The sequence below is a fragment of the Natator depressus genome, chromosome 2 (assembly GCF_965152275.1).
Source record: "Natator depressus isolate rNatDep1 chromosome 2, rNatDep2.hap1, whole genome shotgun sequence".
Classification (NCBI taxonomy): Eukaryota; Metazoa; Chordata; order Testudines; family Cheloniidae; genus Natator; species Natator depressus.
In genome coordinates this window covers 81,418,839-81,444,590 of record NC_134235.1, presented here as the reverse complement: position 1 = coordinate 81,444,590, position 25,752 = coordinate 81,418,839, and the positions used below count along the sequence as shown (strand labels likewise).

Here is a 25,752-nt window from a genome sequence, read left to right as displayed (position 1 = left end):
TGCTTAGGGTCCAGGGTGAAGATAGAACTGGTGAGCAACATTACCTGAACAAATCATAAGCCAGAACTCAGAGACAAAGAGTTTGATTTTACTTTTGGTTTTAGCTGTGTTGGAAGTATAGCAGGGAGAGACGCATCTCTGCCAGAAAGGTCCTTTTGCGTTGCCCCTCCACATTTCTACCCAAGGAAAGATTTTGAGTCCTTTTGGGATTTCTGGGTCACTAAACAGCAGAGACCAGAAACTCTGAAGACTAAGGAGATCCAGCCTAACTGCACATTGGAATCCAGACCAGAGCACCAAGGAAGATCTTACCGTCCTTGGTACACATACTTTGAGAGAATACCCTGGTTTGTTAATTTTTTTATTTTGTTTTAAGCCCACCATGGACATCAGCGCTGCACCACCCATCAAAGAGGGGTGTTGGGGTTGATCCTGTTTTGAGCAGGAGGTTGGATTAGATGACCTCCTGAGGTCTCTTCCAACCCCAGTCTTCTATGATTCTGTGAAAGACTGAGCTTAAGATCACTATCTGCCTATCCAGGTGCTGGGAGGTTTGTACTGGCTGTAAATATTGGGAGGGCTAGTGTTAGATATTGTTGTTTTGTCTCTTTATCCTAATCTCCTGTTCCACTGTCCCTTATCCTGAGTTCCCCATACCTAATAAAGACCCAGTTACTGTTTTATTACTGTGGGAATTGTGATAGCTAGTTTAGTTCTGTGTGCTCTGACACCCCCTCTGTATGAGATTATATTAAATATTTTGCCAGGAGACAAGCCCTCTGTGTTCTCTGCATTAAGGGGTTTGCTTGGGTGGAGGCACCCATATAGGTGAAACAAGGACCCATAACCCTGAGGAGGAAAGGGAGAAGGCAGTCGCACCTCAGGGCTGGGCTACAATTAAACAAATGGCATACTGAAAACTTTTACATTCCAGATCCGGTGCTAACAGGAATGGCCCCCAAAGTTAAGAGGGAGCAAGGTCAGCCCTCTATTGCTGTCAGCAAAGTAATTGTGTGTTTTTGTTTTATCCAAGTTGAGTCTGTATTACTCCTCTACTTCTTTTCACTTTTAGTATGATTATCATAATTTTTCATTTTAATGTTTTATTACTTCTATGTATCTTCATTCTTCTGTAATAAAGAGTTTCAAGTGCAATAAATGGAGGTTTTCTTCTGCATTTCCATTTTAATTTAGTATTCAAGGGCCTGGATTTAAATCAAAAATAGACATTTTATTGGAGATACTATTTCTTGTCCTCTTGAACAATCTATGGGGATTCCATGATGGCTTTCTTGGGTGCCTCATTATTTCCTGTACAAACCACAATCGGGGGGAATGTTCAACAATGAAGTACTTCATTGCTGTCCATAAATTAGATAATCATTAAGGAATGGATGGGCTCTTAATTGTGTGAGTTTGTTTTAATATTACAAAGTGGTGGGTTGGTCTTGCAGATCCATAAAAAAGTATTATGTAATTTATGGACGCGCCCTTAAATGTTTAGTACAGTCACACAAGTGCCATAATTACCAGAAACACTGTGGTGGAAACATTACATTTAATCTTCTCAACACATTTGTCACAAAGACAGCTATTTGCAGAGAGTGATTCATGAAGGCAAAGCCTGATTGACTGCTTAGCTGGGGTTAACGTACAAATGAGTAGATTATTAGAAAGCATAACATATCCTGCAGAGCCATTGTCATTAAAATAGCCTCAGCACTCAAAGCCTTTTCAGGCTGTTATTGAATTAAGTAATATGGATACCATGTGCATGTGGTACTTATAAATAGATATTTCCTTTGGTGTAATCCTAACATCAGGATTAGTAGCAAAGGGTGATCTCCCCTCTCTCCCACAGCAAGGTTTGACAAATCCATTTCACAAAATTGGTGAGTAAAGTCCAGACAAGATGATTAAATGTCTGGAATGATTGTCAAATGTCAATAATTATTAAAGGTCTAGAAAACATGACCTATGAGGGAAGACTGAAAAAATGGGTTTGTTTAGTCTGGAGAAGAGAAGACTGAGAGGGGACAACAGTTTTCAAGTACATAAAACGTTGTTACAAAGGTTGAGCAGGGGGCTGGACTAGATGACCTCCTGAGGTCTCTTCTAACCCTAACCTTCTATGATTCTATGAAGAAGGAGGGAGAAAAATTATTCTCCTTAGCATCTGAGGATAGGACAAGAAGCAGTGGGCTTAAATTGCAGCAAAGATGGTTTAGGTTGGACATTAGGAAAAATGTCCTGTTAGGGTAGTTAAGCACTGGAATAAATTGCCAAGGGAGGTTGTGGAATCTCCATCATTGGAGATTTTTAAGAGCAGGTTAGACAAACACCTGTCAGGGATGGTCTAAATAATACTTAGCACTGCCATGAGTGCAGGGGACTGGACTATATGACTTATCGAGGTCCCTTCTAGTCCTATGATTCTATGAATTCAGACCAGTGGTTATGTATCCTGCCTCTAACAGTGACCAGAACCAGGGGGTTCAGAAGAAGGGCAAGAAACCACGTCAGAAATTTGCCATTCATTGTAATTATTTTAATTTGGTTCCTTGGGAAACAGTCCCATAAACTGCTAGTCCTTGTATTGCCAACCCCAAGCATTCAAAAATAATGAGTCAGCCCCCACCCCACAAATAAACAGACTCTTTAGAACAGTATCTTTTCTGTGCTTTTGATTTGCTTTCTGGTTGTCTAACCTTTAGAGCACACTTAGGTCACATTTTTTTTTAACTTTTCTCCACAATCACGAAGGCTAGAAACTTACTTTTAAGTGAAAGCCAAGATTCTCATGTCTTCCTATGACTCTAGCAGCAGGGGCATTAAGAAAAACAAGAAAGCAATGTCTACACCAGGAATTGGCAACCTTTGGCAAGCGACCCGTCAGGGAAAGCCGCTGGCAGGCCAGTTTTTTTTACCTGCAGCGTCCACAGGTTCGGCCGATCGCAGCTCCCACGGGCTGCTGGAAGCGGTGGCCAGCACATCCCTCGGCCCATGCCACTTCCCGCAGCCCCCTTTGGCCTGGAACGGTGAACCGCAGCCAGTGGGAACTGGGATCAGCCGAACCTGCGGACGCTGCAGGTAAACAAACCGGCCTGGCCCACCAGCAGCTTTCCCTGATGGGCCGCATGCCAAAGGTTGCCGATCCCTGGTCTACACTATAAAATTATGTTGACTTAAATTATGTCAGCATACAGCTGCCATAGTTATTAATTCATTTGTGCACATGCACACTTGGCTCCTGGTGTCAGTAGTGCACGTCCCACCAGGACTGCTTGTATTGATTGTAGTGTCAGTGTGAGGCTTTATGGGACAGCTCCAGGAGACCAGTTACAGTTCAGGTAAGCAACACTGTGTCTACGCTGACACTGTGTTGTCCTAATTACATTGACTGTGACTCTATGCTGTTTGGGGAGGTAGTGTTACTAAACCAGCACAGAAAGGCATTTACAATGGTGGAAGCCAAATTTAATCGAAGACTCTCAGGGCTTGTCTATACTACTGCATGGGGTCGATCTAAGATACGCAACTTCAGCTACGTGAACAGAGTAGCTGAAGTTGACATACTTAGATCTACTTACCGCGGGGTCTTCACTGAGGTAAGTCGACAGCTGATACTCTCCCGTCGACTCCGCTTGCACTTCTCGTTCTGGTGGAGTACTGGAGTCGATGGGAGAGAGCTCAGCAGTCGATTTATCTTGTCTCTACTAGATGCGATAAATAGACCTCTGCTGGATCGACTGCTGCCAGCCGATCTGGCAAGTAGTGTAGACAAGCCCCATGCACAGCTACGTCGATGCAAGGCAGCTTATATCAGCCTAACCATGTAGTGCAGACTAGGCCTATCAATGTCACACAATACAATTCCAAGGGTTGGCAACATATACATTGTTTTTTTTAAATAATGACATGTAACAACCAATGCTTTCTGTTAACATTTGTAAAATTTGCTACAATAGTTTTGCTCTGCTGTGCAATTTGGGGCAAGGGCCCCAGACCAAATCTCGGGATACAAACACCTCGGATTTTATTTGGGGCTGGCTTTGGGCTAAATTCCCCCGCTGGCCACCGTTCCCACACCAAGCCAAACCAAAGCTCTGGGGTCCCAGTTTTGTGACCATTTAGATTCCGACCACAACTTTGTAATGTACCAATATCCGTTGAGCGGGGGAGGGGGATCATCCTTCCTGCCGACCCCAGGCTGAGCGCCCGCTAACCCCAGCCGCTTCCTCCAGTCTCCCGTCCCTTATATCTCCCGGCCCGGCAGAACGCCCGGCCCCCACGTTCTAGAACGCCCCGAGTAGCCAATCACACCTCCCGTGGCCAAGGGGCCGCGCACCAATCAGCGCTGAGAGTGGCCTCCGTGAGGGGTGGCGGCGGTGGGAGGAGCGCTCGCTGGTGGGTGAGTCCGTCGCGCGGCCTCTGTGGTCTCGAGGCGGGAGGAGGCCGGGCTGGGCTCGGGCCATGGTGCGGGGCAGGATCACCGGGCTCGCGGTGAGCGACGTCCGCTTCCCCACCTCCCTGGGGCACCATGGCTCCGATGCTATGGTAAGTGCTGCCGCCGCCGCTGCCTCCCGCTCTCCGGCGCTGCAGTAGCCACAGGGCCGCTGAGCAGCCGCTGCCCCAGCCCCTCCGCAGCCCCAGCGAGTCCGGGGGGCTCCACGGGCCGGTCTGCCGCAGCGCCGGACTGCGCGCAGCCAAGGTCTCTGATTTGGGGATACTGCATTAAACAGGGCAAGGGGACTTGGAGCTAGAGGCAGAGGCTGCAGCCCCTGGGCCGTGAGCCTCTTGCCTGTAAATCTTTTCCGTTCGCTCAGATCAAATGCTGGTGATAAAATCTGTCCGCTTCCCCCTGTAATGACTTGCACTGTTCAAGTGAGCGATGACTTACCTTAGTCCCGCAAATCTAGACTTCTATATTTATTTTGCCACAAATTGTAAATTACCTAGATTGCTGCCCTCTTTGCCAGTGCTTTGTGGTGCTTTTTGTTGCTCTAAGAGGTATGTGACCTAAGGCGGGTGAATCCGTGTCAGTCCTCCTTTGTAAGTTTCTTGCTCCAATATTGGGTGTTGTTTTTGGTCTTTAATTTAGCACCCGGACCCTGACTATTCTGCTGCCTATGTTGTAATAGAAACTGATGCCCGTGATGGACTCAAAGGTTATGGATTAACATTTACTTTGGGTAAAGGCACAGAAGTTGGTAAGTTATTATCCAGTCCCTAAACACAAATGGGCCCCAAGTCACACTGAAAGTATTGGGTTCAATGACTAATGCAGTTTCTCCATTTCTGAAAATGAAATACAGGACCATTTTAGGTTTCAGAGTAGCAGCTGGGTTCGTCTGTATCCGCAAAAAGAAAAGGAGTACTTGTGGCACCTTAGAGACTAACAAATTTATAATTTTACCATCGCTGAATTAAAAAAAAAAAAGCCATAGGTCTTGGGGCAGCTTATAGGGTTGTAGAGGTTGCAGTTTAGCACTTTTCTTGATTTTTGTTCCAATACATCACTTACTGGAGTAGCTCTTCTGCAAAATCTCTTTATAATCTCCCCTAAAAGAGTTTGTTACAAAAAAGTTTTAATCCTGGCTGCAGTTGTCAGACTTGCAGATTGCCTGATTCTAAACTTGCTGATGTCTTGTAAATGCTTTAAGCTTTTAACAGTCCTTGCTTGCTTTCTTCCCCTCTTTTCCCCCACCCCCATGCAGAAAACAGAACTGACTTTTGAAATTGCCCTTGCCAGGCAATTTTGTTACCATGGGTTACAGCTTTTTCTGGTCATTGGTGTAACAACAAACATTTTGAGGCGATTGAGGAAAATGTGAACAGTGAGAGGGCATCAGTGAGAACATTCACAGAATAGTAAAAAGTTTGGTGGGGGGAAATATGTTTTCCCTCTGCCCTCTCCCCTCCTTGGTATTTGTGCCAGTTCAAATAACCTCTCATACTGCTAAGTCCCTCATTAGCCACGTAGACTTACTTGAGAATAGTATCAGTGATTTACATTTTGTATCGCATTTTCTTTCTGAAAATTAGGCCCTGATCCTGTAGAGAACCGTGTGAACAAATCCCTGCACCCACCGAGCGCCATTGACTTAGCCCCCGGACCCATTTGTACATCTGTTCAGCTCTCTTTGCAGAATCAGGGCCTTAGATGGTAAAAGCATGGAGCATGCCTCTTTTTTAATCTGTAAAACACCTATACACTTTTTGGGTGCATTGCATAAATTGTCAAAATAATAATGGCTGGATTTGGGGTGTCTCTGCTGTGTATAAATGTCCATGGACATTTGCAGATATGAACCTCCAGATTACTTGATTTGAAAAGTTATTGCACAAATTAACTGTGAAATCTTTGTATGCGTATCTGATATAGTCGTTGGCACGATTTAAGTTATTTATTTTTTAATCCTCAATAAGAGGAGTGACAAATGCTTCTTGCGCTTAAATGTGTGCAGCATCATTGTAGCCATGTTGGGCCTAGGATATTAGAGAGAAAAGGTGGGTGAGGTAATATTGGACCAGCTCCTGTTGGTGAGCGAGACAAACTTTTTACACTACTAGTGTAGTATAGATGGGCTGTCAGCCTTTTATCACTGTGTCACGTAATCCCTCTAGGAGTAGGTCTCATTGATCTGATGTTTAAAGTGCTGGGAGACTGTCTACGCTAAGGCTGCCACCACTGCAAACAGTGAGAAAGTTTTAGAAAATTTCCCTGCTATAGACAGGGGCTTAGGCTCTTTGTCCATCCTAGTAATTTAAAGTTTAAATGTTAGTCTCCAATACCTCTCCGTTGCCTTAGATGTTTGATGGGTGACCCTTAGAGATATGTCTGTGTCCTTATGAATTACATAACGGCTTCATCTTGCAAGCACTCTGGTTCCACTCCAGCAATGCACATGAGCACCCGAGTAGCCCCATTGAAGTTGAGGGACCCACTCACTTAAAGTTAAGCACGTGCTTAAGTGCTTGGCTGGATCGGGGCCAGAGTGCTCAGCACATTTCAAGAACAAGTCCATATGCTCAGAAATCAATAGCATTTTCACGCAGTGCAGTGAGCACGGTATGAAAATCCATGTCCCCTAAGTGTTCACCAGGTTTCAGGCCTAAGCAGTTTCTCTTTTATATAGAAGACGTATTGCAGCAAGGCACAGCTGAGATCGCATTCTAGCATCCTTGAGGTGGTGAGGCCTAGCAAACACAAATGGCTTGGTTTCTCGCACAGTGATGCTTGCTTCACTCCAATAGCAGCTTTGCCTTCTCTTGCTCACGGAGGATGTTCCGTTGCAGCCATAACACTCTCTTTATAAGGGTGGAATGAAATCGTGAAAGGGTAAGGAAGGCTGTGGGCTTGCTCTGTTAGTGCTTTTCAACCTGTGGTCCATGACCCCTGGGGGTCTGCAGACTAAGACTGCCAAAGGGGTCTGCACCTCCATTTGAAATTTTTTAGGAGTCTGCAAATGAAAAAAGGTTGAAAACCACTGCTCTAAGTGAAATGATCTGAACTGTGTGGCTCAGTCTTCTGCCTATCAGTTTATATTTTTATTATGGCAGTAGGGAGAAAATATTTGGAGAAAGAAAACATAGATGCCATTAGTATTGGCAAGAAAAGGGAAGGAAGGATAGGTTTAAATCGATTCTTAGGGCTCGATCTGTGTGTATTTATTTACACATTTATCTTTGCAAAATCACCTCCTGCTCTTCTGTATGTTCAAGATACACCTAGCTACACATGTCCATAGATAATTGAATGCTCAAGCTCTTAAACAGATAGGACCCAGGTTCTCAGCTTTGCTCTACATCTCCAGGGCACATCTGCACTGCACGTATCCCCTATCTGGTCAGAAGCTAGCGTCAGTTTGTAAGCATTGTGCATGCAAAGCCTGCAATGTGTTAATCATTACATACTGCCTGATGATTTGGGGGAGGAAGTTTACAATCCAGGACCAAACCTTTGTCTTTCCAGGGTCATTCTGAACAATTGTAAGATTTGTGCCTTTAGGAAGTAGCAATGTATCCATTGCACACCACTTTTTCTTAGAAAATTGCTAAGTAGGTCTCTAAGCAACTCTTCATAAGTGCTTTATTGCCTGGAAACCTTTCAGCTAACGGCATTCTGGCATTCTCGGATCACAATATGACAGTCACAAAATCATAGTCCATTAAAACCTTGCCACTCAAGTATAGTGACAATACTAAATATGTTACGAACTCTAAAGAATCATCCTCCATGGAGGTGATACCCTACATCAGATTATATGTTGTCTTTCCCTTTTTATAGCTATATTTGTAAAACATTTTTAAAATTAGTCCATTTACTCTTTAAAAGGAAAAAAAGTATCGAGTGCATAAAGAAGACACAACTATCAAGTATTCACAACTGATGGTCTCCTCCATCAAAAACAGCAGGGGTTTTTTGTCCATATAATGGCAAAATAATCTCTAATATTCCAGTGTACTGTACACAATCATACTTGCCATGATAAAGGGATCTGTTCCTGGTTCAAGAGTCTCGCTATGGCCTTCAATAAGACCTTCAATGAAGATACAGTCCTCTTTGCGAACTTTGGACCTGGTATGGCAAGGTGCTGAGCACTGACCACCCTCCACTCTCCCGAAGTTCATGAGAGTTTGAGAGTGTTTGTTGCTACCTATCTGGCCCCCATCACTATAGTAGCTGAGCACCTCCCAGTCTTTATCCTCACAATACCCCTGTGAGAAAGGGAAATATTATTTCCCTATTTTACAGGAGGACAACTGAGGCACAGAAAGACTGAGACTTGCCTAAGGTCATCAAAGCCTGGGATGGAGGAGGGACTTGAACCCACGCATCCCAAATCTCAAGCTAATGCCTTAAATAGGCATACCTAACAGGATTGGGCCCAAGCTTTCCTGTGCAGTTTGGTGTTCTCTCTCTCTTTTTTATTTCTTCTTATCTGTGTCAGAAAATGATGGTTGAATGGTGCTAAAATTCCTGACATGTCCGCTCCTTTCTGTGATTGCCTCCACCCTGTCCAGCCTGCTAGATAACAATGGATGTATAAGTTACCTTCTTGATTTGCTAGTGTTTTGCTCTAACAAAATTCTCTGCTGGAGCTTGTGTTGAAATGAGAGAGATTTTTGGGGGAGTTAAAACAACTGGATCACAATTATTATATAATAGCCGGAAACAAAATCCCTTATGAGGAAATGAGAAATTTAACATGGCTGCAAGTACCATATATACTGCATGAGATGCAACAGGTCCTGTGGGTGAGGTCTATCAAATCCAAAGAAACAGTCTTCTCCCAGCATTTTAGGGAAACTTCTGTATTTACTCGTGCTCACAATAGCATAACGCTGCCCCCTCTGAACGCTACTGTGGTGTGCGCGCCTGAGGATTACATTGGCAGCAAGATCTTTCTCTGGGGAAAAAGGTGACATACAAGTGACTTTTCATCTTCAAACACCCTTCCGTTATTAACTAATTGAGCCTTACAACCTCTCTTGGTGGTAGGTATTATCTTTACCAGAGGATAAATAGGGAAACATGAGATGCAGAGCAGTTATGTAGCTTATCTGAGGCCGCACAAACTGAATCGCTGGCAGAGCCAATGTTACGTGTCAAGTGTTCCTGGCTCCCAGTTACATATTCAATCTGCTAGACCAAGCCCCTCTCAGAAACGCAGTGGGGCTGGAACAATTGAACCAAACTACAAACCCTGTGTATGATGGAAACCACTCCAAGCCAGGGGGTATGGCAGCACCCCTAGGTCCAGCACCTATGCAGAAAAGGTGAAATTCTAAAACAGTGGTTGAACAATAGAACTAGTGTTCTAGTAATTTTGTTGTAGTCACTGTGTGGTATTAAAGCACCAAATTCTGGTGTGTTTTGCAGTTGTTTGTGCAGTTAACGCTCTCTCCATTCACGTGGTTAATAAAGACCTAGAAGAAATTGTCAGCGATTTTAGAGGATTCTACAGGCAGCTCACCAGTGACGGACAGCTCCGATGGGTAAGGGGTATCTTATGGAGTGTTGTGAAGTGGATGGCAACAAACATGAATTTGTGTTATGAACTCTGTAAGGACACATGTAAAAGTATTTTTAGATAAGGATTTCTGTGCAGTTATGGAAGGGGGGAGAAAATTTCTGTTTCACAACCAGGACCCTAACATTGCAATAGGATCTACACGGGCAGAACCCATACACGCATCCAGAGCCCTGTTGTTTTCAAGGGAGCTTTAGACAAATGAAAGTATCCACTCACGTAGATCCAATAGCAGAAGTGGGGTCTGGGGTCCAGATTCTTTGTTTCCCTGTGTTTAGAGCCCAAATGCTGTGTCTTTACCTGTTCTTTTTTCCGACTTGCAAGAGTTCACGAAATATTATTTCTATACAGTGTCTAGTATTCTTGGAAATTGAAAACTCAGCTGGTATTAAGATGAACTAGATATCAATATAGCCATTGTAGTAATCTCACAATGCACTTAATACACACCAACTTCAGATTTTTCTCAGTTTCTAATGAACAGAGGTTTATCTTTTTAATTCCAGTGGTTTTTCCTTTGTTGTGTTGTCCAGATGTATAAGTTTGCTAATGGTCATTAACTAGAAATGAAGACACCAAGGTATGCTAAACCATTATAGGTAACTGTATGGTTGTTTGTTTGTTTCTTTTCAACAGATTGGTCCAGAGAAAGGTGCTGTGCATTTGGCTACAGCTGCTGTGCTGAATGCCGTGTGGGATTTGTGGGCTAAGCAGGAGGGAAAGGTGATGTACTTAGAGCACATAGCCAAAAAATGTCCCTTTATTTGTTAAATTAGAGAGTCCGAATCCTGATATGCTTTTTGCAGATTTAGATCCTGGTCCTAATTTCATGGATGCCCACCACTGTGTTCATTGGGGCTATTCATTTTGTGGGACTGAGGCTTTAGTAGCTGACACTTATACACCACTTACCAGTAGAGCTGGTTGGGAAGAAAATTCAGCAACGTTTTTTGTTTAAATTTTGACCAACAATGACGTATTTACAAAAACATTTTTGACCGGCTCTACTTAACAACTAATTTTTTCTTGATTTCCTCTTTCTTCTTCTTCCTTTGCAGACTGTTCATAAAGTTACGAATTCCTTGTAACTACTTTCTAGTATGGCCTTGTAAGCTGTTTGGAGCAAGGCTCATATGTTTCTATCTGGGGCACATAGCACGGTGTTAGACACTGTAAAAAAAATAACTAGGGCAGGGAGTATCACTTTGTTGTGTTTATACAGCACTTAGCACAATGGGGGTCTTGGTCTGTGACTAGGACTCTTAGATGCCACCACAATAGAAGTAGTAAATAATAATAGTACTGTAGTAGTAAATCATTGCTACTGTCTTAAGTTGGTCCAGTAAAAGATATTACCTCACCCACCTTGTTTCTCTAATATCCTGGAACCAAGACAGCTAGGACAACACTGCAAACCATTGTCTTATAGAGTTATTGTGATACTTTTTCTTTCCTAGGAAAGGGTAATGGGCACCTCTAAACTTGTCAGTATCCAGGAGTGGGACTCAATCCAACGTAAGGGGCATAAGAAAAGTAGTGCCACAGAAATCTTAAAAGTAGAAAGGATCAATTTCTTCAGCATAAATAACCATTTCCAGTAATAGTGTCACGTCAGCATTTCAAGTCTGACTAATTTAACATAATAAAAGTGAGTTAACACCAGCTATTTGTGGGTCCAGGATCAGTGTCCTGGCCATAATGAGGCAGCACAGACAGAGATGTTCCTGTTAAAGTAATTTAGCCTGGGGCTTGACATCTTGAATCTCCTGTCTTGATTTGGGAACCACATCAGCCAGATGCATTTGGCGTCAAATGTAAATGTTTTCCACACTTACTTTTTGTCACTTCAAGATGAAATATCACCTGTATGCTGCTTTTATGTGCTCTCCATCCATTTCATATAATTTAATTGCTTTGTTTTTTAGCCTCTGTGGAAGTTACTAGTTGACATGGTAAGAAAATCTTATTATATGTGAGCTAATGTTACCACTGTTCCACACTGATGTTTTTGATGCATTAGAAGAGTAAAAATTTCAGGCAGTATCTAGGCTACAATTGCCTCTCTGGCCATGTAGCTCATTCCAAGGCTGTAGAAACCAAAGGGTTCTACAAGCTGTGGATGTGACATTTTGCTCTGGAGGGCTCTTCTTCTTCCAAGATGTCTCTTTCTGGCCCTACACAGCTGTGCAAATCGGCCCCTTTAATGGGAGCACTGATACACGCTCTGTGCTGTCCAGCTACAATACTATATATGGCAACTGGAACCCATCTATACTGATACCAGTAAATTATGTTTTTAAAGTGCAGACCTAAAAGTTGACCTTAACCCTTATGATTAGGCTGAGGAGCTGTGTTTTTTTTGCCAAGACAAATGTAGGGATTCGATTATTGGGGTTTGGTTGGTTTTTATGTTAACAAGTAATTATTTTTGGGGGGGGGGATAAGTAAATATTTCATCATCTGACTTTTAGCAAATATTCAGATCTCGTAGGCCTGCACTTTCAAAAGTGACAAGTCATTTTGGATGCTTCTGTTTTTGGGTGCTCGACTTTGAGATACATTGACAACATAGTGAGCACTCACCTCCTGGAAATCAGACCCCAATAAGGGGTCTCAACATAGGACACCTAAAGCAAGTACCCAGAATCACTAGTCACTTTTGAAAATACAGGCCTCTGTATACAGTAATAAAGGTTGATGTATTTACAGAAAGTAAAAGTCCAATCTCTTGATTCATTAGTAGCAGATTTTATATTCGGATATTAAGCATGTGCATAAATCGTTGCAGGATTGGGAATTTAGTATGGTTTGTTTGTTTTTGTGTTTTTTTTAAATCTTCATTTTTTTAATATGCCTAAAGTAGCTCATGTTTTCAGTCTCTTTTGTGCAAGCTGTTAATATTGAATCCCTTCTCAGTTTAAAATGTATTGAATTGGGTTTTTCTCAAACTATTTCAATAAATTGCTTTCAATCCTCTTTTGATAAATACTCTTGAGACAGATTTTCAAAGGAGTCAACAAGCAGCCTCTAATGCTGAGTGCACTGTCGTTTCTGTGTGAAGATTATAGTATGTACAGATTTGCACACCTAAAGCATTCCAAATGGATTAGTAATTTTTTTTAATGTTTGTTAATCAATTACACCCTGTGCAAATATTTTTGTACATGCTTAACATTAAGCGTGTGAGTGGCACCATTGAGTTAAATGGAATTACTCACATGCTTAACTTTAAGCACATGCCTAAATATTTGTTGGATTAGAACTTTAAAGTTTGCCAGAGTCAGTTAATCAGTTTGATTTTAGAGTCGGTGAATCCACTCCCAGTACTGTCTGTGACAGGGAAAAGGCTGATAGATGGCTCACACGGCAGATGTATACGTTACCTTAGTATTGCCTTTTTGTAGTCATGTGATTTTATTATTCTTTGCTGTTTGATTTACATTAAATATTTTGTTAACAGGACCCAAAGCAGTTGTTATCCTGCATAGATTTCAGGTATATTACTGATGCACTAACAGAAGAAGAAGCTCATGGTAAGTCGTCCTTCTGTCAAGACAGATCCCCTTACTCCTTGAGCTGTTTTTGATTTCAGTGGGACTACTCAAGCAGTAGGGCATTACTCTTTGTAAGTAAACAGATCAGAATCTTGTTTTATGAAAACAGCAGAGTGTGGTGGTAGGATGTGGAGGAATTGAACTTTGGTTAATGCAATAATCTTCCCCTCTCTTTCTCCCCTGCCCTCATGCAGAAATACTCCAAAATGGTCTTCTTGGGAAGACGGAAAGAGGTAAGTTTAAACCAAGTTTACTTTTGCTGTCTTGTAGGAGAATAAAGGACTGAACACATCGCATGATTGATGTGGCACTCTGCATCTTGGAGGGTCCTAGTCACTGGGAAGTGGAATGTGACAATTGGCGCTCTCGTATGAGGCTGAATGCATTGTGTGTTATCTCCTCCTTATGAGTCATCGGGGAGGTGTACATATAGAGGGGGCTTGTGCTGTCTTGGTGGCCATTTGCTTGGGAACCCCTCAGTGAATGTTTGTGTCAGTCATGATGGCATAGTGATGGTGCTGGTTACACCCTAAAGGTATTTTTCTGATCTGAAGCTCTCCCACATTTTGGAAAGAAGGGGAGGATAGGGAGGATTTTTCTCAGCAAATTTCATCTGCCCTGATTTAAATGAGATTGATTTTTAAACTCCTTTCATTTCCATGAGTAACGACTTATCTAAAACTAGAATACAAACTAATCATCTGTTAAAGAGAAAACCGCATATGTTCATTGGTGACATTCTTTGGTTTTTTAGAAGAGCAAGTGTTAAAGCATGGATACCCTGCTTATACCACGTCTTGTGCCTGGCTGGGCTACCCGGACCAGCAGTTAAAACAGGTTTGATTCTTTGACATTAGATTACAGAAGTAAGATTTTAAACATTTCTATCCAGTGGGGAATGCCAAGGTGACGATTCAGCACTCAGGGGTTGCTTAGTTTTGGCTCAGATGCAAAGCGAAACCATTAAGCATTGCATATGTGGGAGGGGTATGTGTGAAAGCTGGCCCTGTTCTGTGGGCCTGGTTGTTCATTGGCTTTTGTGCTAGCCACAGTGGGAAGGGTTTTATAGCCTTGTCTACCTTGGGGTTTTAGCTGTAGCTGTTGGGGATAAGCATGGACCATTGCTAGCCAGTTTACACTGATGTATTGTGTATAACTAGAGGATTGCACTTGTGCAGCTACGTTGGTGCAGACAATGGGCTTTGTCTACATGGGGATGCTCAGGAAAGTGAAGATGAATTAACAAAAGGTGTGAAGTTAAAGCGCATTAAACCCCTGTGTGGAAACTCTCCATCAGAAGTAAAGTGGCCTTAGTTTGCTGTAACTAAATCTGCCTTCAAAGTGAAATATCATGAAGGCTCTTCACAGCTCTGGGATCTGAGGTCTGGTTAGTACAATACATGTTTATCATCTGGTTTAGTTTTTTGGAAAAGTTCAGCTTTCTGTGTCATAGGACTGTCATGCATAGTACATGAAAATAAAGAAATGCATAAAGTATTTCTTTACATATATTAAGGAATTTGGATCCTACAATTCAGTTGGACGTTATTCATACCTCTGCTCTCAATTACTGTCTGCACTACACTTTTGTCAATAAAGAAATGGATAGAAAGTTCACACTGGGTTAGACAGCCTGTAAATAAATACTGGTCTACATATTGGGTAGTGCAGCTACTTGGAGATATAATAGATGTAATTTTCTCTGCAGCTATGCACAGATGCATTGAAGGATGGTTGGACAAGGTATAGTAAACAATTATCTCATTTGCTGAACTTTTCTGTTTAATGATTAGTAGCAAATAGAAATATACTATCGAGATCAGTCCTGATTTGGCACCGAGACAGACTAGATGGATGACCCTATAGGTCTTTTCAATCTCTACATTCTGAGAAGAGATGTCTTTGCTTCTGATATTTTTAAAAAAATTTTCCCTTTCTGCTATTCCATAACATACCATTACAGTAGATATATAAGTAAACGTATGGCAAAATGAGCTCTCCTCCCGGCAAGCCGTAGGCTAGTAGCTAACAAAGGTAATTGCTTTCCTGTTGATTCATGGAAAAGTATTTGCTGTCTTTTTTTTTCTTTTTTGTTAAACAAGGATGAAGTGTGCTGGAAAAGGGACAGATGTGATAAGGAAATATTGACCATAAAACACTGACTCTGGTGTTTTTGTAAATTTGAGTTTAGAGTTTCTCGTAGAGGAAAGTTATCACTACATTAATCGTGGTGAAATGACCTACATTTTATTATAAATGTTGTGACTAGGTTTAAAGTAAAGGTTGGTGCCGATCTGCAGGATGACATTCGTAGATGCAGACTTATTAGAGAGATGATTGGCCCTGACAAGACATTGGTGAATATTTTTTTTTATGACTACACTATTAAATAATTTTAAATATAAAATGGCTGTCTCTTCATGTAGATACATGATTGATCTCACCCTGTACCAATATTTCTTGTGCCAAAACTCCCATTGAAATCTAACTCAATTTTCTGACCACCAGTGCTTTTCCCCCCCCACCCCCAGCCTAAAAAACCCAACCCAGTTCTGTTGAAAAATTTCAACCCTCCCTGTTCCAGAGTGCTTCACTCACTTGCTATATAGAAATTGTTTTGCCGGCTACTGAAACAGTCACTTCTGGAGTTCAGGGTGTCACCTCTTTAATGGTGTACAAGAACACTGCACAGACGTTTGGGAGAGAAGTTGATGATATCGTATTCATTTGAAACCTGGTGGAGAAATTCAGAAAAGCAGAATACAACTACCACAGTTGGAATAAGGATTTGAGACCAGATCCATGACCTTCACTTTTGTAAGAAGTTTCCTGGGGTCTTTTAACGATTACAGTACACTAGGGCCTTTGATTTAATGTGTCATCTCAAAGCAGCATTTCCAGCAAAACAATTTTTGGATTTCTGCCTGGAGTTCATCTTTTAGGCTATTATTTTATCATTACCTTTATTGAGTCTAGGAATTGTAGAACATGTTCTACATCATAACACATCATATGATGTGTTATGGACCAGAAAACAGCAGTGATCTACACTGTCTGAATTTCCTTTTTTCATTAATTTATAGCAACGTTATGGGGTTGTGTTTTTTTGACAATTTCATATATAAAAATTCAGTAGAGTCATATAAGTGAATTTGTTTTGTAATTACTCTCAGATGCTGGATGCTAACCAACGATGGGAAGTGAAGGAAGCAATAGAGTGGGTCACTAAATTAGCTGAATTTAAACCATTATGGATTGAGGAGCCAACTTCTCCCGATGATATTCTTGGACATGCAGCCATTTCTAAGGTTGAAGTGTTTGTTTTTCATTTCAGTAATGACTTAGTGACTACACACCAGAGAGCAGTAGTGATTCATTTATTGACGCTGCTCTTTGGAATGTTCAAAGTTCAGGCTGAAACCAGCTGTCAAAAGTCATTAAATATGTTTGCTACAAGATCCTGGGCACATCCTGTATTTGTATTCCATTACACTTAAACGAAAAGCATGGTCCAAAGATTATATCAAAGGCCATGAGACTATCATGCTTGCACAAGAAAAGCAACCAGGATTTGCCCGGAAACGTGTATGTGTCTTTTTCTTTTAATATGTGTGGATTGGTGTTTCAGTAAAGTTAGAGTAATACTAGCCCAGGATATGTGCTCATAATGTGATATAGCTAATAGTAATGCTTGAGCCGCAGATGTATATCCCCTTATGGCAGCACACACCCTCTTACATAATTCTTCACGTATTACTGGGGTAGCAAAAAAGCAGCATAAAATGCACTAACAAAAAATTACACAATGCTTAGTTTCTTCCAGATGCATAGCAAGTAAACATTGCACTTTGTTAGCTGTTCTACTCTCTCTGTCTCCTCATTCTGGTGAGGACCAGTATTTGGGAATTACAGATTAGAAGCAAGTCCTTTGTTTTTTGTTTATTTATTTATTTATTTTTGTAGGCCTTGGCGCCATTAGGAATTGGTGTGGCAACAGGAGAACAAGTAAGTGGGTGTCTAATTAATTGTTTTTTATTCAGTCATTTATTTAATGTAGCTTCTGTGACTTTCGAGAATTTGTGCCAAAGTTCACTTTGATTTCTCACTTGGGAATTAAATAACATGACTGAAAACAGCCTTGGATTTATTTCACATAATTTAAGACCAACTAATACTTTTGATAGGTATTCTCTCCCCCACCCCCATTTGTCTAGACAATCTGGGAAGATTTTGTTGTGATGAATTTGTTATGAAGGTTTGAACAGGGATCTACCACTTCTCAGTTGAGTGTCCTAACCATTGGCCTATGAAACATCCTGATGGAGGGCTCCCTCAGTGTTCATTGTTGAAGTTCCCTGCTTTAATTAAGTACTTGAGCCAGAGAAGGAGTTAGAATGACTCTCTAGCCTTGGGGTAAGAGGGCTCACCTGAGAGGTCACAGATGACCATTCAAATTCCTTCTCCTCTGCAGGTGGAGGGGAGACTTGAACCTGGGTCTCCTACATTTTGAGTGAGTACCCAATCACTGTGCTAAAGGCTGGTTAGCCTCCTTTGCCCTCTTGTTGTTTTTGTGTGAACTTGCCTCACTTGAGGCACCCAGGTGCCTATCTCCCAGCTGAGCCCCAGAGCAATTCACAGATGGGGGAAGATAAGCATTCAGCCGCATAAGTCACATGCTGCGGATCTGATCTGTTAGGTATCAGGCCCTGCAGGCAACAGTGAACATGCAGAGAGGCAAAAACATAGGTGACTAGGGAACTCTTTAGTGTAAAAACTCGGGCACTGATTGAATTTAGGTGCCTACAGGGTTTAGCAGCAGCCAGGCCGGAGTTTTGTGGACCCTAGTTGGGCCTAAAGTTGGCACCTAAATACTTTTATAGATCCCACCCTTAGCTTCTTGCTAGCACTAGTTCCAAAAGGCACTGACAGAAGTAGGATGACCATATTTCACTATGCTGAATATGGGACACGTGGTAAACTTACTTGTATTCAAGCGAGTTCAACGACATTCAATCAGAACTGTGCAGTACAAACATTCACATTAACATCAAGTTGACTGAGCCCCTGTTAAAAAGAAATACTGCGTAGTTGGATTCTTTTTAGTTACCTTCCTACCTTTAAAGCTGTAGGGCTCACACAAGGAGAGGTTTCAGAGTAACAGCCGTGTTAGTCTGTATTCGCAAAAAGAACAGGAGTACTTGTGGCACCTTAGAGACTAACCAGTTTATTTGAGCATAAGCTTTCGTGAGCTACAGCTCACACTCCCATACACTTCTCTCACATAGCGTGGGTGACGGACCTACCCAACCCTCCCTGCCCAGTGCTCTCCACCCTCCGTGCCTGGCTGGGTCCCCAGGATGGACCCACCTCTCCTGATACCTGGCGCTGCATCGTCTTGAGGCAACATGGGAGGGCACACAGGGTCACATGCCCCCCTCCCCAGATTTCTGCCCGGGTTCACACCAGAATGTGGCCAGCAGTAGCCTTTATGGGAGGGAAGGGACAGGAGCTGCTTACAGCAATGGGTGGGGAAGGGATGACTCGGCCTGTGTCTTTGCAGAGCTCATCTCTTTCCCCCTCCCCCACTCCCCTGTGGCTGGAAGCAGCTTGTCCTTCCCTGCCCGCACAGTGTCGAAAGTCAGCTAACACCTCCAGGCTGCTGCTGGCCACCGACAAAACCCAGCCGCCTCCTGTGCCCCAGCTATAGCGTGGGCAGGAAGGGGTTAAGCCCTAAGGATGCATTGTGCACCAGGGCCCAGGGAAACTGACTGCAGGGACTTCAGCAAACCCCACCAGAGAAGTGGGTCAGCAGGTGAGGGTGCCTAGGGGACGAAGCAGCCCTACACTCCTTGGGGGGCAGGACCTAGAGCAGGGGGTTGGGGGGTTGAAGAGGGTGCTAAGCCCCTGCCTGGGGGGCTGCTGTGGAGCCTGCAGGGTCGGGGTGCAAACAGGCTGGAAATTGCTTCCTGCCCCCAAACCCTCCCCCCTGCACCACTCCAGAGCTTAGCTGAGGGGTGAAGAGGCTTCCCCATGCCAGCGCTGTGCGGGGCTTTGGCACATGCAGGGCTTGGCTCCTTATGGCCAGAGTCCTGGGATGGAGGGTCTTGGGCTTTCCCAGGGCGCTGGCCCAACCAGAGGCAGTGGGGGAAGGAAGAAGCCTGCCGGCCAGGCTGTTGGTGAGTTGAGTGATCTGACCAGGGGCTGGTTCTCCGCACAGCACTGGGAGTGGGACGTGGCCTGCTTGTGGGGGATATGGGGGAGCTGGGGGCGGTGAAGGGGCAAAGCAGGGAGAGGACAGCAAGAGGAGGAGCAAGTAAAGGGCCAATGGGTGAGCATCAGAGGTGACATGTAACCAGCTGGCGCCTGTCATCTACCTGCACTCGTCAGCCACTGCAGCTCGCAGTGCGCAGCCAGTGCTGGCCGGAAACAGGGGGTGCGGGGCCTGCTGGTTGAGAGCCAGCACACAGTGGGGGCAGAGCTGATGGACCAGCAGGGGGAGTGGCCAGCCCTGCGTGCTGCAGCTTTGCCCTGCCACAAGCCTTGCACACCTACCCCCATTGTTGGCCACTGGACCCCCCCACTCACTGCTGATGGGCAGGCAGCTGGTGAGCAGGGATCCGGCCAGCAGGAGGACCCACCAGTACTGATGGGAGGGAGACAGAAAATATGGGACAATTTGCCCGTTTTTAAGAGAGATCCCTGCAGCAGGGCTTAAATATGGGACTGTCCCTTTAAAAACTGGATGTCTGGTCACCCTAGACATCAGCAGCATGTAAAAGTATCTTAGCAGTCCAAAGACCTCATTTCCTGAGCTCCTCTCTTGGATGTAATGTACAAATTGTTAGCTATCAATAAAATGACTGGTCCCTTTAAGAAAACCAGCTTCTGCACCAAAGTGAATTAACAATTGAATTGTTTTTTATTGTGCTCATGAATGACATACCTCTTCCTGCCAAACCCTTCTACTAAATCTACAGAGCAAAGCAACATAATTTAGCAAATTCTCATTGCTCACTGGCAGCTGGAGAGAAACCCTGCATTAGCATAGGTTTACTCTGTTTCCAGTTTCTCATGCAAAGCCCTGCTTTCACCGTATTTCATTGTGATGCTGACCTCCAGCTGTTGTTTGCCAGCAGATAGAACATTTAATTTTTGGTGTGAATAATGACATCTATTAAGGAGAATGGGTTTGAATGAACTATTAGCACAGACCTGCCTGGCAGACTAAAGGCCAATTCCTGAGTAATAGGCTTTATATATTTGTACGTAGAGGTTTTTCCATACCATAATATCTGAGCATCACATAAACATGAATGTATTTATCTTACTTCCCCTGTTAGGTAGGGGAGTACTATTATCCCCATTTTACAGATTGGAAAGTGAAGCACAAAGATCAAGTGACTTGGCCAACATCTACGCAAGAAGTCCGTGGCAGAGGTAGAAATGGAATCCTGAGTTTAATAGTTAATACACTTGACTAAGATCATCCATCATCTCTAGGGCCCTACCAAATTCACAGTCCATTTTGGTCAATTTCACAGTCATAGGATTTTAAAAATAGTAAATTTCATGATTTCAGCTTGTCAAGGTTCCTTCCCCACTCTGAACTCTAGGGTACAGATGTGGGGACCTGCATGAAAACCTCCTAAGCTTACTTTTACCAGCTTAGGTTAAAACTTCCCCAAGGTACAAATTAATTTTACCCTTTGCCCTTGGATTTCCACTGCCACCACCAAACTCTAACTGGGTTTACTGGGAAACGTAGTTTGGACACGTCTTTCCCCCCCAAATCCTCCCAACCCATGGACCCCACTTCCTGGGGAAGGTTTGGTAAAAATCCTCACCAATTTGCATAGGTGACCACAGACCCAAACCCTTGGATCTTAGAACAATGAAAAAGCATTCAGTTTTCTTACAAGAAGACTTTTAATAGAAGTAAAGGAATCACCTCTGTAAAATCCGGATGGTAGAGACCTTACATGGTATTTAGATTCAAAACACAGAGAATCCCTCTAGGCAAAACCTTAAGTTACAAAAAAGAGACACAGACAGGAATAGTCATTCTATTCAGCACAGTTCTTTTCTCAGCCATTTAAAGAAATCATAATCTAACACATACCTAGCTAGATTACTTACTAAAAGTTCTAAGACTCCATTCCTGTTCTGTCCCCGGCAAAAGCAGCATACAGACAGACACAGACCCTTTGTTTTTCTCCCTCCTCCCAGCTTTTGAAAGTATCTTGTCTCCTCATTGGTCATTTTGGTCAGGTGCCAGCGAGGTTACCTTTAGCTTCTTAACCCTTTACAGGTGAGAGGATTTTTCCTCTGGCCAGGAGGGATTTTAAAGGGGTTTACTCTTCCCTTTATATTTGACACAGCTATTCAGCTGTGGAGAGGTTGCATGGTTATTTGGGAAGGGAGCGATATTGCCACCCTTACTTCTGTATGCTGCCTTCAGAGCTCGGCCTTCAGCCAGCAGCGACCACTCTCCAGCTGCCCAGCTCTGAAGGCAGCAGTGTAGAAGTAAGGGTGGCAATACTGTGACACCTCCCCTGCCCCCACAATAACCTTGTGAAACCCCTTGCCTCTGTGACACCTTTTTGGGTCAGGCCCTCCAGTTTTAGAAATGCTGGTCTCCCCATGAAATCTGTATATAGGGTAAAAGTACACAAAAGACCAGATTTCACAGTCTGTGACACATTTCTCACGGCTGTGAATTTGATAGGGCCCTAATCATCTCATTGGACTGGTCTGCAGGAGTCCATGAGAAGAAATAGTCTTCCACGGCCGACAGAACCACTGTGTATTCACTACTGCTGTCTGAGTGCTGCAGTAGCCCAGTCATTCACATGAGGGGTAACATGCAATTAAGAGCAGGAGTTTTGCTTGGCAGTTAAAACAAAACATGGAATTAGGACTCAGTTCTGATCCCAGCTTTGCCACTGAATTGCTGTGTGAACTTAGGCAAATAATGATATTTCTGTGTGCCTCAGTTCAGAGAGCTGTAAAATGGATGTAATTCTACTATGCCTCTACTTTACAACTGTACTGTGATTCTTTAATGTTTGTAAAATGCTTTGCAACCCTCTGCACTTCTGTGCATTGTTCCAGCTAAGTGGAAAAAGAACTTGGTTTTAATGGGAAACATAGTGGGAACATTGTACAATTGTTTTGACTTGCATTACCACAGTTCTTGTAATATCCTGCCAATTCCTTAGATTCTGGGGCTTAACTTTTTTTCTCTCCCTCCCCCCTGCAGTGCCACAATAGAGTGATATTTAAGCAGCTCCTACAGGCTAAGGCCCTGAGCTATCTCCAGATTGACAGCTGCAGGCTGGGAAGTGTGAATGAAAACTTGTCTGTGTTGCTGATGGCCAAAAAGTTTCAAAGTAAGGCTCTTGGAAGTGTGTCAGTAGCACTAAAACCTCTTTTGTTCTAAGCCAGTTTGCCATGCAACTTCTTCAGCTGTCATGTTGCTAACTCATGAGCATGCGCTTGTGTATGGTTCAGTCATTTGTTTTCTGTCATGCTTTAGTACGAATTCAAAATGCCTTTGGTCCCTTATTACTGGAAGCCGAGCTTCCCTAGGGCTGCTGGGGGTGGTACTGGAGCTGCAGTTAAACACCAGCAGAGCTGGTACACAAGCTTTCTGAATAATCTAGTCATTTGCCTTTACTCTTCAGATTGGTTTAAAAGGATCGTTCTGTTTTCATTTCAGTTCCTGTGTGCCCTCACGCTGGGGGTGTTGGGCTCTGTGAGTTGGTACAGCACTTGATAATATTTGACTATATTTCAGTATCTGGAAGCCTTGAAAACAGGTTAGTAATGTGAAATGCTACTGTAACATTCAATAGTGGTGATGGCTTATTTTTCCAAAAGGCTGTTGACACGCAATAAGAACCAGTAAACAAAAACAACACCCACCCACTCACCCCCCTTTGGCTCTTCCAGAGAATTTTAAACCAATCAGAAGTGTGTGAACTTCACTCTGGCAATCGCCTGGCAAACAGCCAGGAATATTTTTGACAAAGACTGTTTGATACTCTTGGAACTATATTTTGGCATCTCTCTCTCACACCTACAACCCCTGGCCAACACATTCATGACCAAAGGATTAACTCCCTGCTCTAAGTTGAATAGTGTTCTACGTGTAGCTTCCCAAAAGGATCTAACAACTTCCCTTGTCCTGTTTAATATCAGCTTTGGATTGTATTAGCCTTCTTTGCGTGCAGTGAACAATTTTTTCACATTATTGCAAACACAAATTTCCTGAAACTCTCCTGTTGGCTGTATATTCCTGTTCGCACTAGTTGTTTTGTAAATATTAAAGTCAAATATTGTAGCTTCATCTTTTGATCACATTTAAAATCAGCTGACTCATAAACCATTCCTCTTGTTTTGATCTTCCTTGTCTCTGGAGCAATATATTTAAAATTGCCTTAGACCTTGTTTGGTAAATTTTGCTGGTCTACAGCCACAGCAATGTTCTTCGTAATTCATAAACTGAGGAGCAGACCCAGCCCTTCAGCTGCCCTCGTTAGCGACTTCCCTTGCTGCAGAAAATAGTCTTGTTTATACCCTTTAAATACCCATGTTAAATGCATACATTCTGTATACACATTGGCTAGCATAAGAATCAAGCTTTTGTGGTACTTTGTGGATTTTCCAATCAGTAAACCAAGCTCTTCTGTATAAGTTTACTAATCTCTGTCTGTATTGAAAAAGGAAGTTTGAATCTTGCTCTCCTAACCCTACATACTGCCCAAAGGGCCCATCTTCTGCCCTGTATTCTTGATCTGGGTTATTTTATTGAGACCACCAGTCCTCACTAAGCTAAAATGCCAAGCAGTTCTAGTTGATCAATATGGAACACTGTCTAGCAGTAGTTTCTGCTTCTAAAACAAAGCCTCCTAATTTGATGATTAGACTGATATTTGTATCCCAACTTTTACCCCAGCCTTGTTTGTCAGGGATAATAGCCATGAATAAGTACAAGATTAGGTAAAAGTGAAAACCATCCCTCCTCTTTCTTGCAGGATGTGTGAGTATGTAGATCATTTGCATGAACACTTCAAATATCCTGTTGTAATCCAGAAAGCTTCCTATGTACCACCTCAGGTATGCTGTAAGAGTATCTGCTGTACTTAAGTGGCCTTGTAAAGAAAGCATCTTAATTACAAGCAGTTTAAAACTAAGATTGCTTGTGAGACTCCTTTTACAGTCATCTGCAGAATGAAAAAAAGTTAGGTGCTATTAGACTAAACTATAGCATAGGTTTGGCAGTTCCGAACTGTTGAAATGAAAGGTATACATTCCAGCACACATGCTTCAGGAAGTGGTGTGACCCTGGCCTAAAACCTCAACCCAAAGCGATTCTGTAGTTACTGATGTTTAATATATCAGCATTGCTGGGCTAACCAACTTAGGTAAAAAAATATTAATACTTAAACTTCTCTGTTCAGCTGGAGAAGAGGGCATGAGGGAGAATAATTCACTGGAGAGGCTTTAAAACATTCTCAGTTTTTCACCGAAACTCATATTCCAAAACTAAAGATTGCTTAACTACAATTCTGTTCAGCCCAGACTTTAGAACTCTAGTTTTCCATTTAACATTTGCATCAGGTGTTAGATTAACACTAGTTACAGCTGATACCTTTTGTATTCCAAATTAGCCTGGCATGATCCCCAGCAGCACAGAGATTACAATTATTATTCTCCAGTTGCATGACAGCAGTTAAGTTACTTGAATGAAGAGCAGACTAGATCTAGTATCCCTTTCTAAATGACAACTTTTTTTTTAAATCTTGTAGGATGCTGGATATTCCACTGAAATGAAAGAAGATTCTATAAGGAAATTCCAGTTTCCTCAGGGAGAAGTTTGGCAGAAGCTCCTTTCTAAGCCATAAAGTACTACTGCATTAAGCCTAACCCTGACAATTTTCAGGTAGAAGATTAAATTTCGCAAGCTGTTCATGCCCTATTGTTAAGTGATGATACAAGATTTCAGCTGCCAGTAAGTGCTTTTGTGTCACCAGGCAAAAACCTTCAGGAATTAACATAACACATAGTCCAGGCTGTTTAGTTTAAAGAAATGACTGAGGCCTGTAATCCAGCAAAGTTGTTATACTTTAGTGTAACTAGTGGATGGGCGACAAACTTCA

At 42.8% G+C, this 25,752-nt stretch overlaps 1 protein-coding gene across 11 annotated transcripts in view; it reads left to right on the top strand.

Moving 5' to 3' along the window:
* The first annotated feature begins 4,389 nt into the window (after nucleotides 1–4,389).
* The window catches only part of ENOSF1 (enolase superfamily member 1), a 29,429-nt gene continuing 8,066 nt past the window's right edge, over nucleotides 4,390–25,752 (top strand). For 3 of the 11 annotated variants that reach the window (XR_012638091.1, XR_012638090.1, XR_012638089.1), the window contains exons 1-15: nucleotides 4,390–4,557; nucleotides 5,102–5,210; nucleotides 9,887–10,002; nucleotides 10,674–10,760; nucleotides 11,963–11,989; nucleotides 13,498–13,570; nucleotides 13,786–13,824; nucleotides 14,346–14,428; nucleotides 15,300–15,334; nucleotides 15,861–15,948; nucleotides 16,765–16,899; nucleotides 17,555–17,596; nucleotides 22,851–22,980; nucleotides 23,310–23,409; nucleotides 25,402–25,535. Coding sequence is in view for 5 of the 11 variants with exons in the window: in XM_074944527.1 (XP_074800628.1) it covers nucleotides 4,474–4,557; nucleotides 5,102–5,210; nucleotides 9,887–10,002; nucleotides 10,674–10,760; nucleotides 11,963–11,989; nucleotides 13,498–13,570; nucleotides 13,786–13,824; nucleotides 14,346–14,428; nucleotides 15,300–15,334; nucleotides 15,861–15,948; nucleotides 16,765–16,899; nucleotides 17,555–17,596; nucleotides 22,851–22,980; nucleotides 23,310–23,409; nucleotides 24,628–24,709; nucleotides 25,402–25,497 (1,326 nt within the window). In the remaining 6 variants the exon portion in view is untranslated. Of the gene's footprint in view, nucleotides 4,558–5,101; nucleotides 5,211–9,886; nucleotides 10,003–10,673; nucleotides 10,761–11,962; nucleotides 11,990–13,497; nucleotides 13,571–13,785; nucleotides 13,825–14,345; nucleotides 14,429–15,299; nucleotides 15,335–15,860; nucleotides 15,949–16,764; nucleotides 16,900–17,554; nucleotides 17,597–18,062; nucleotides 18,416–22,850; nucleotides 22,981–23,309; nucleotides 23,410–24,627; nucleotides 24,710–25,401; nucleotides 25,605–25,752 lie in introns of those variants that run through there. The other 8 variants (XR_012638088.1, XM_074944527.1, XR_012638087.1 and 5 more) reach the window with 6 other exon arrangements.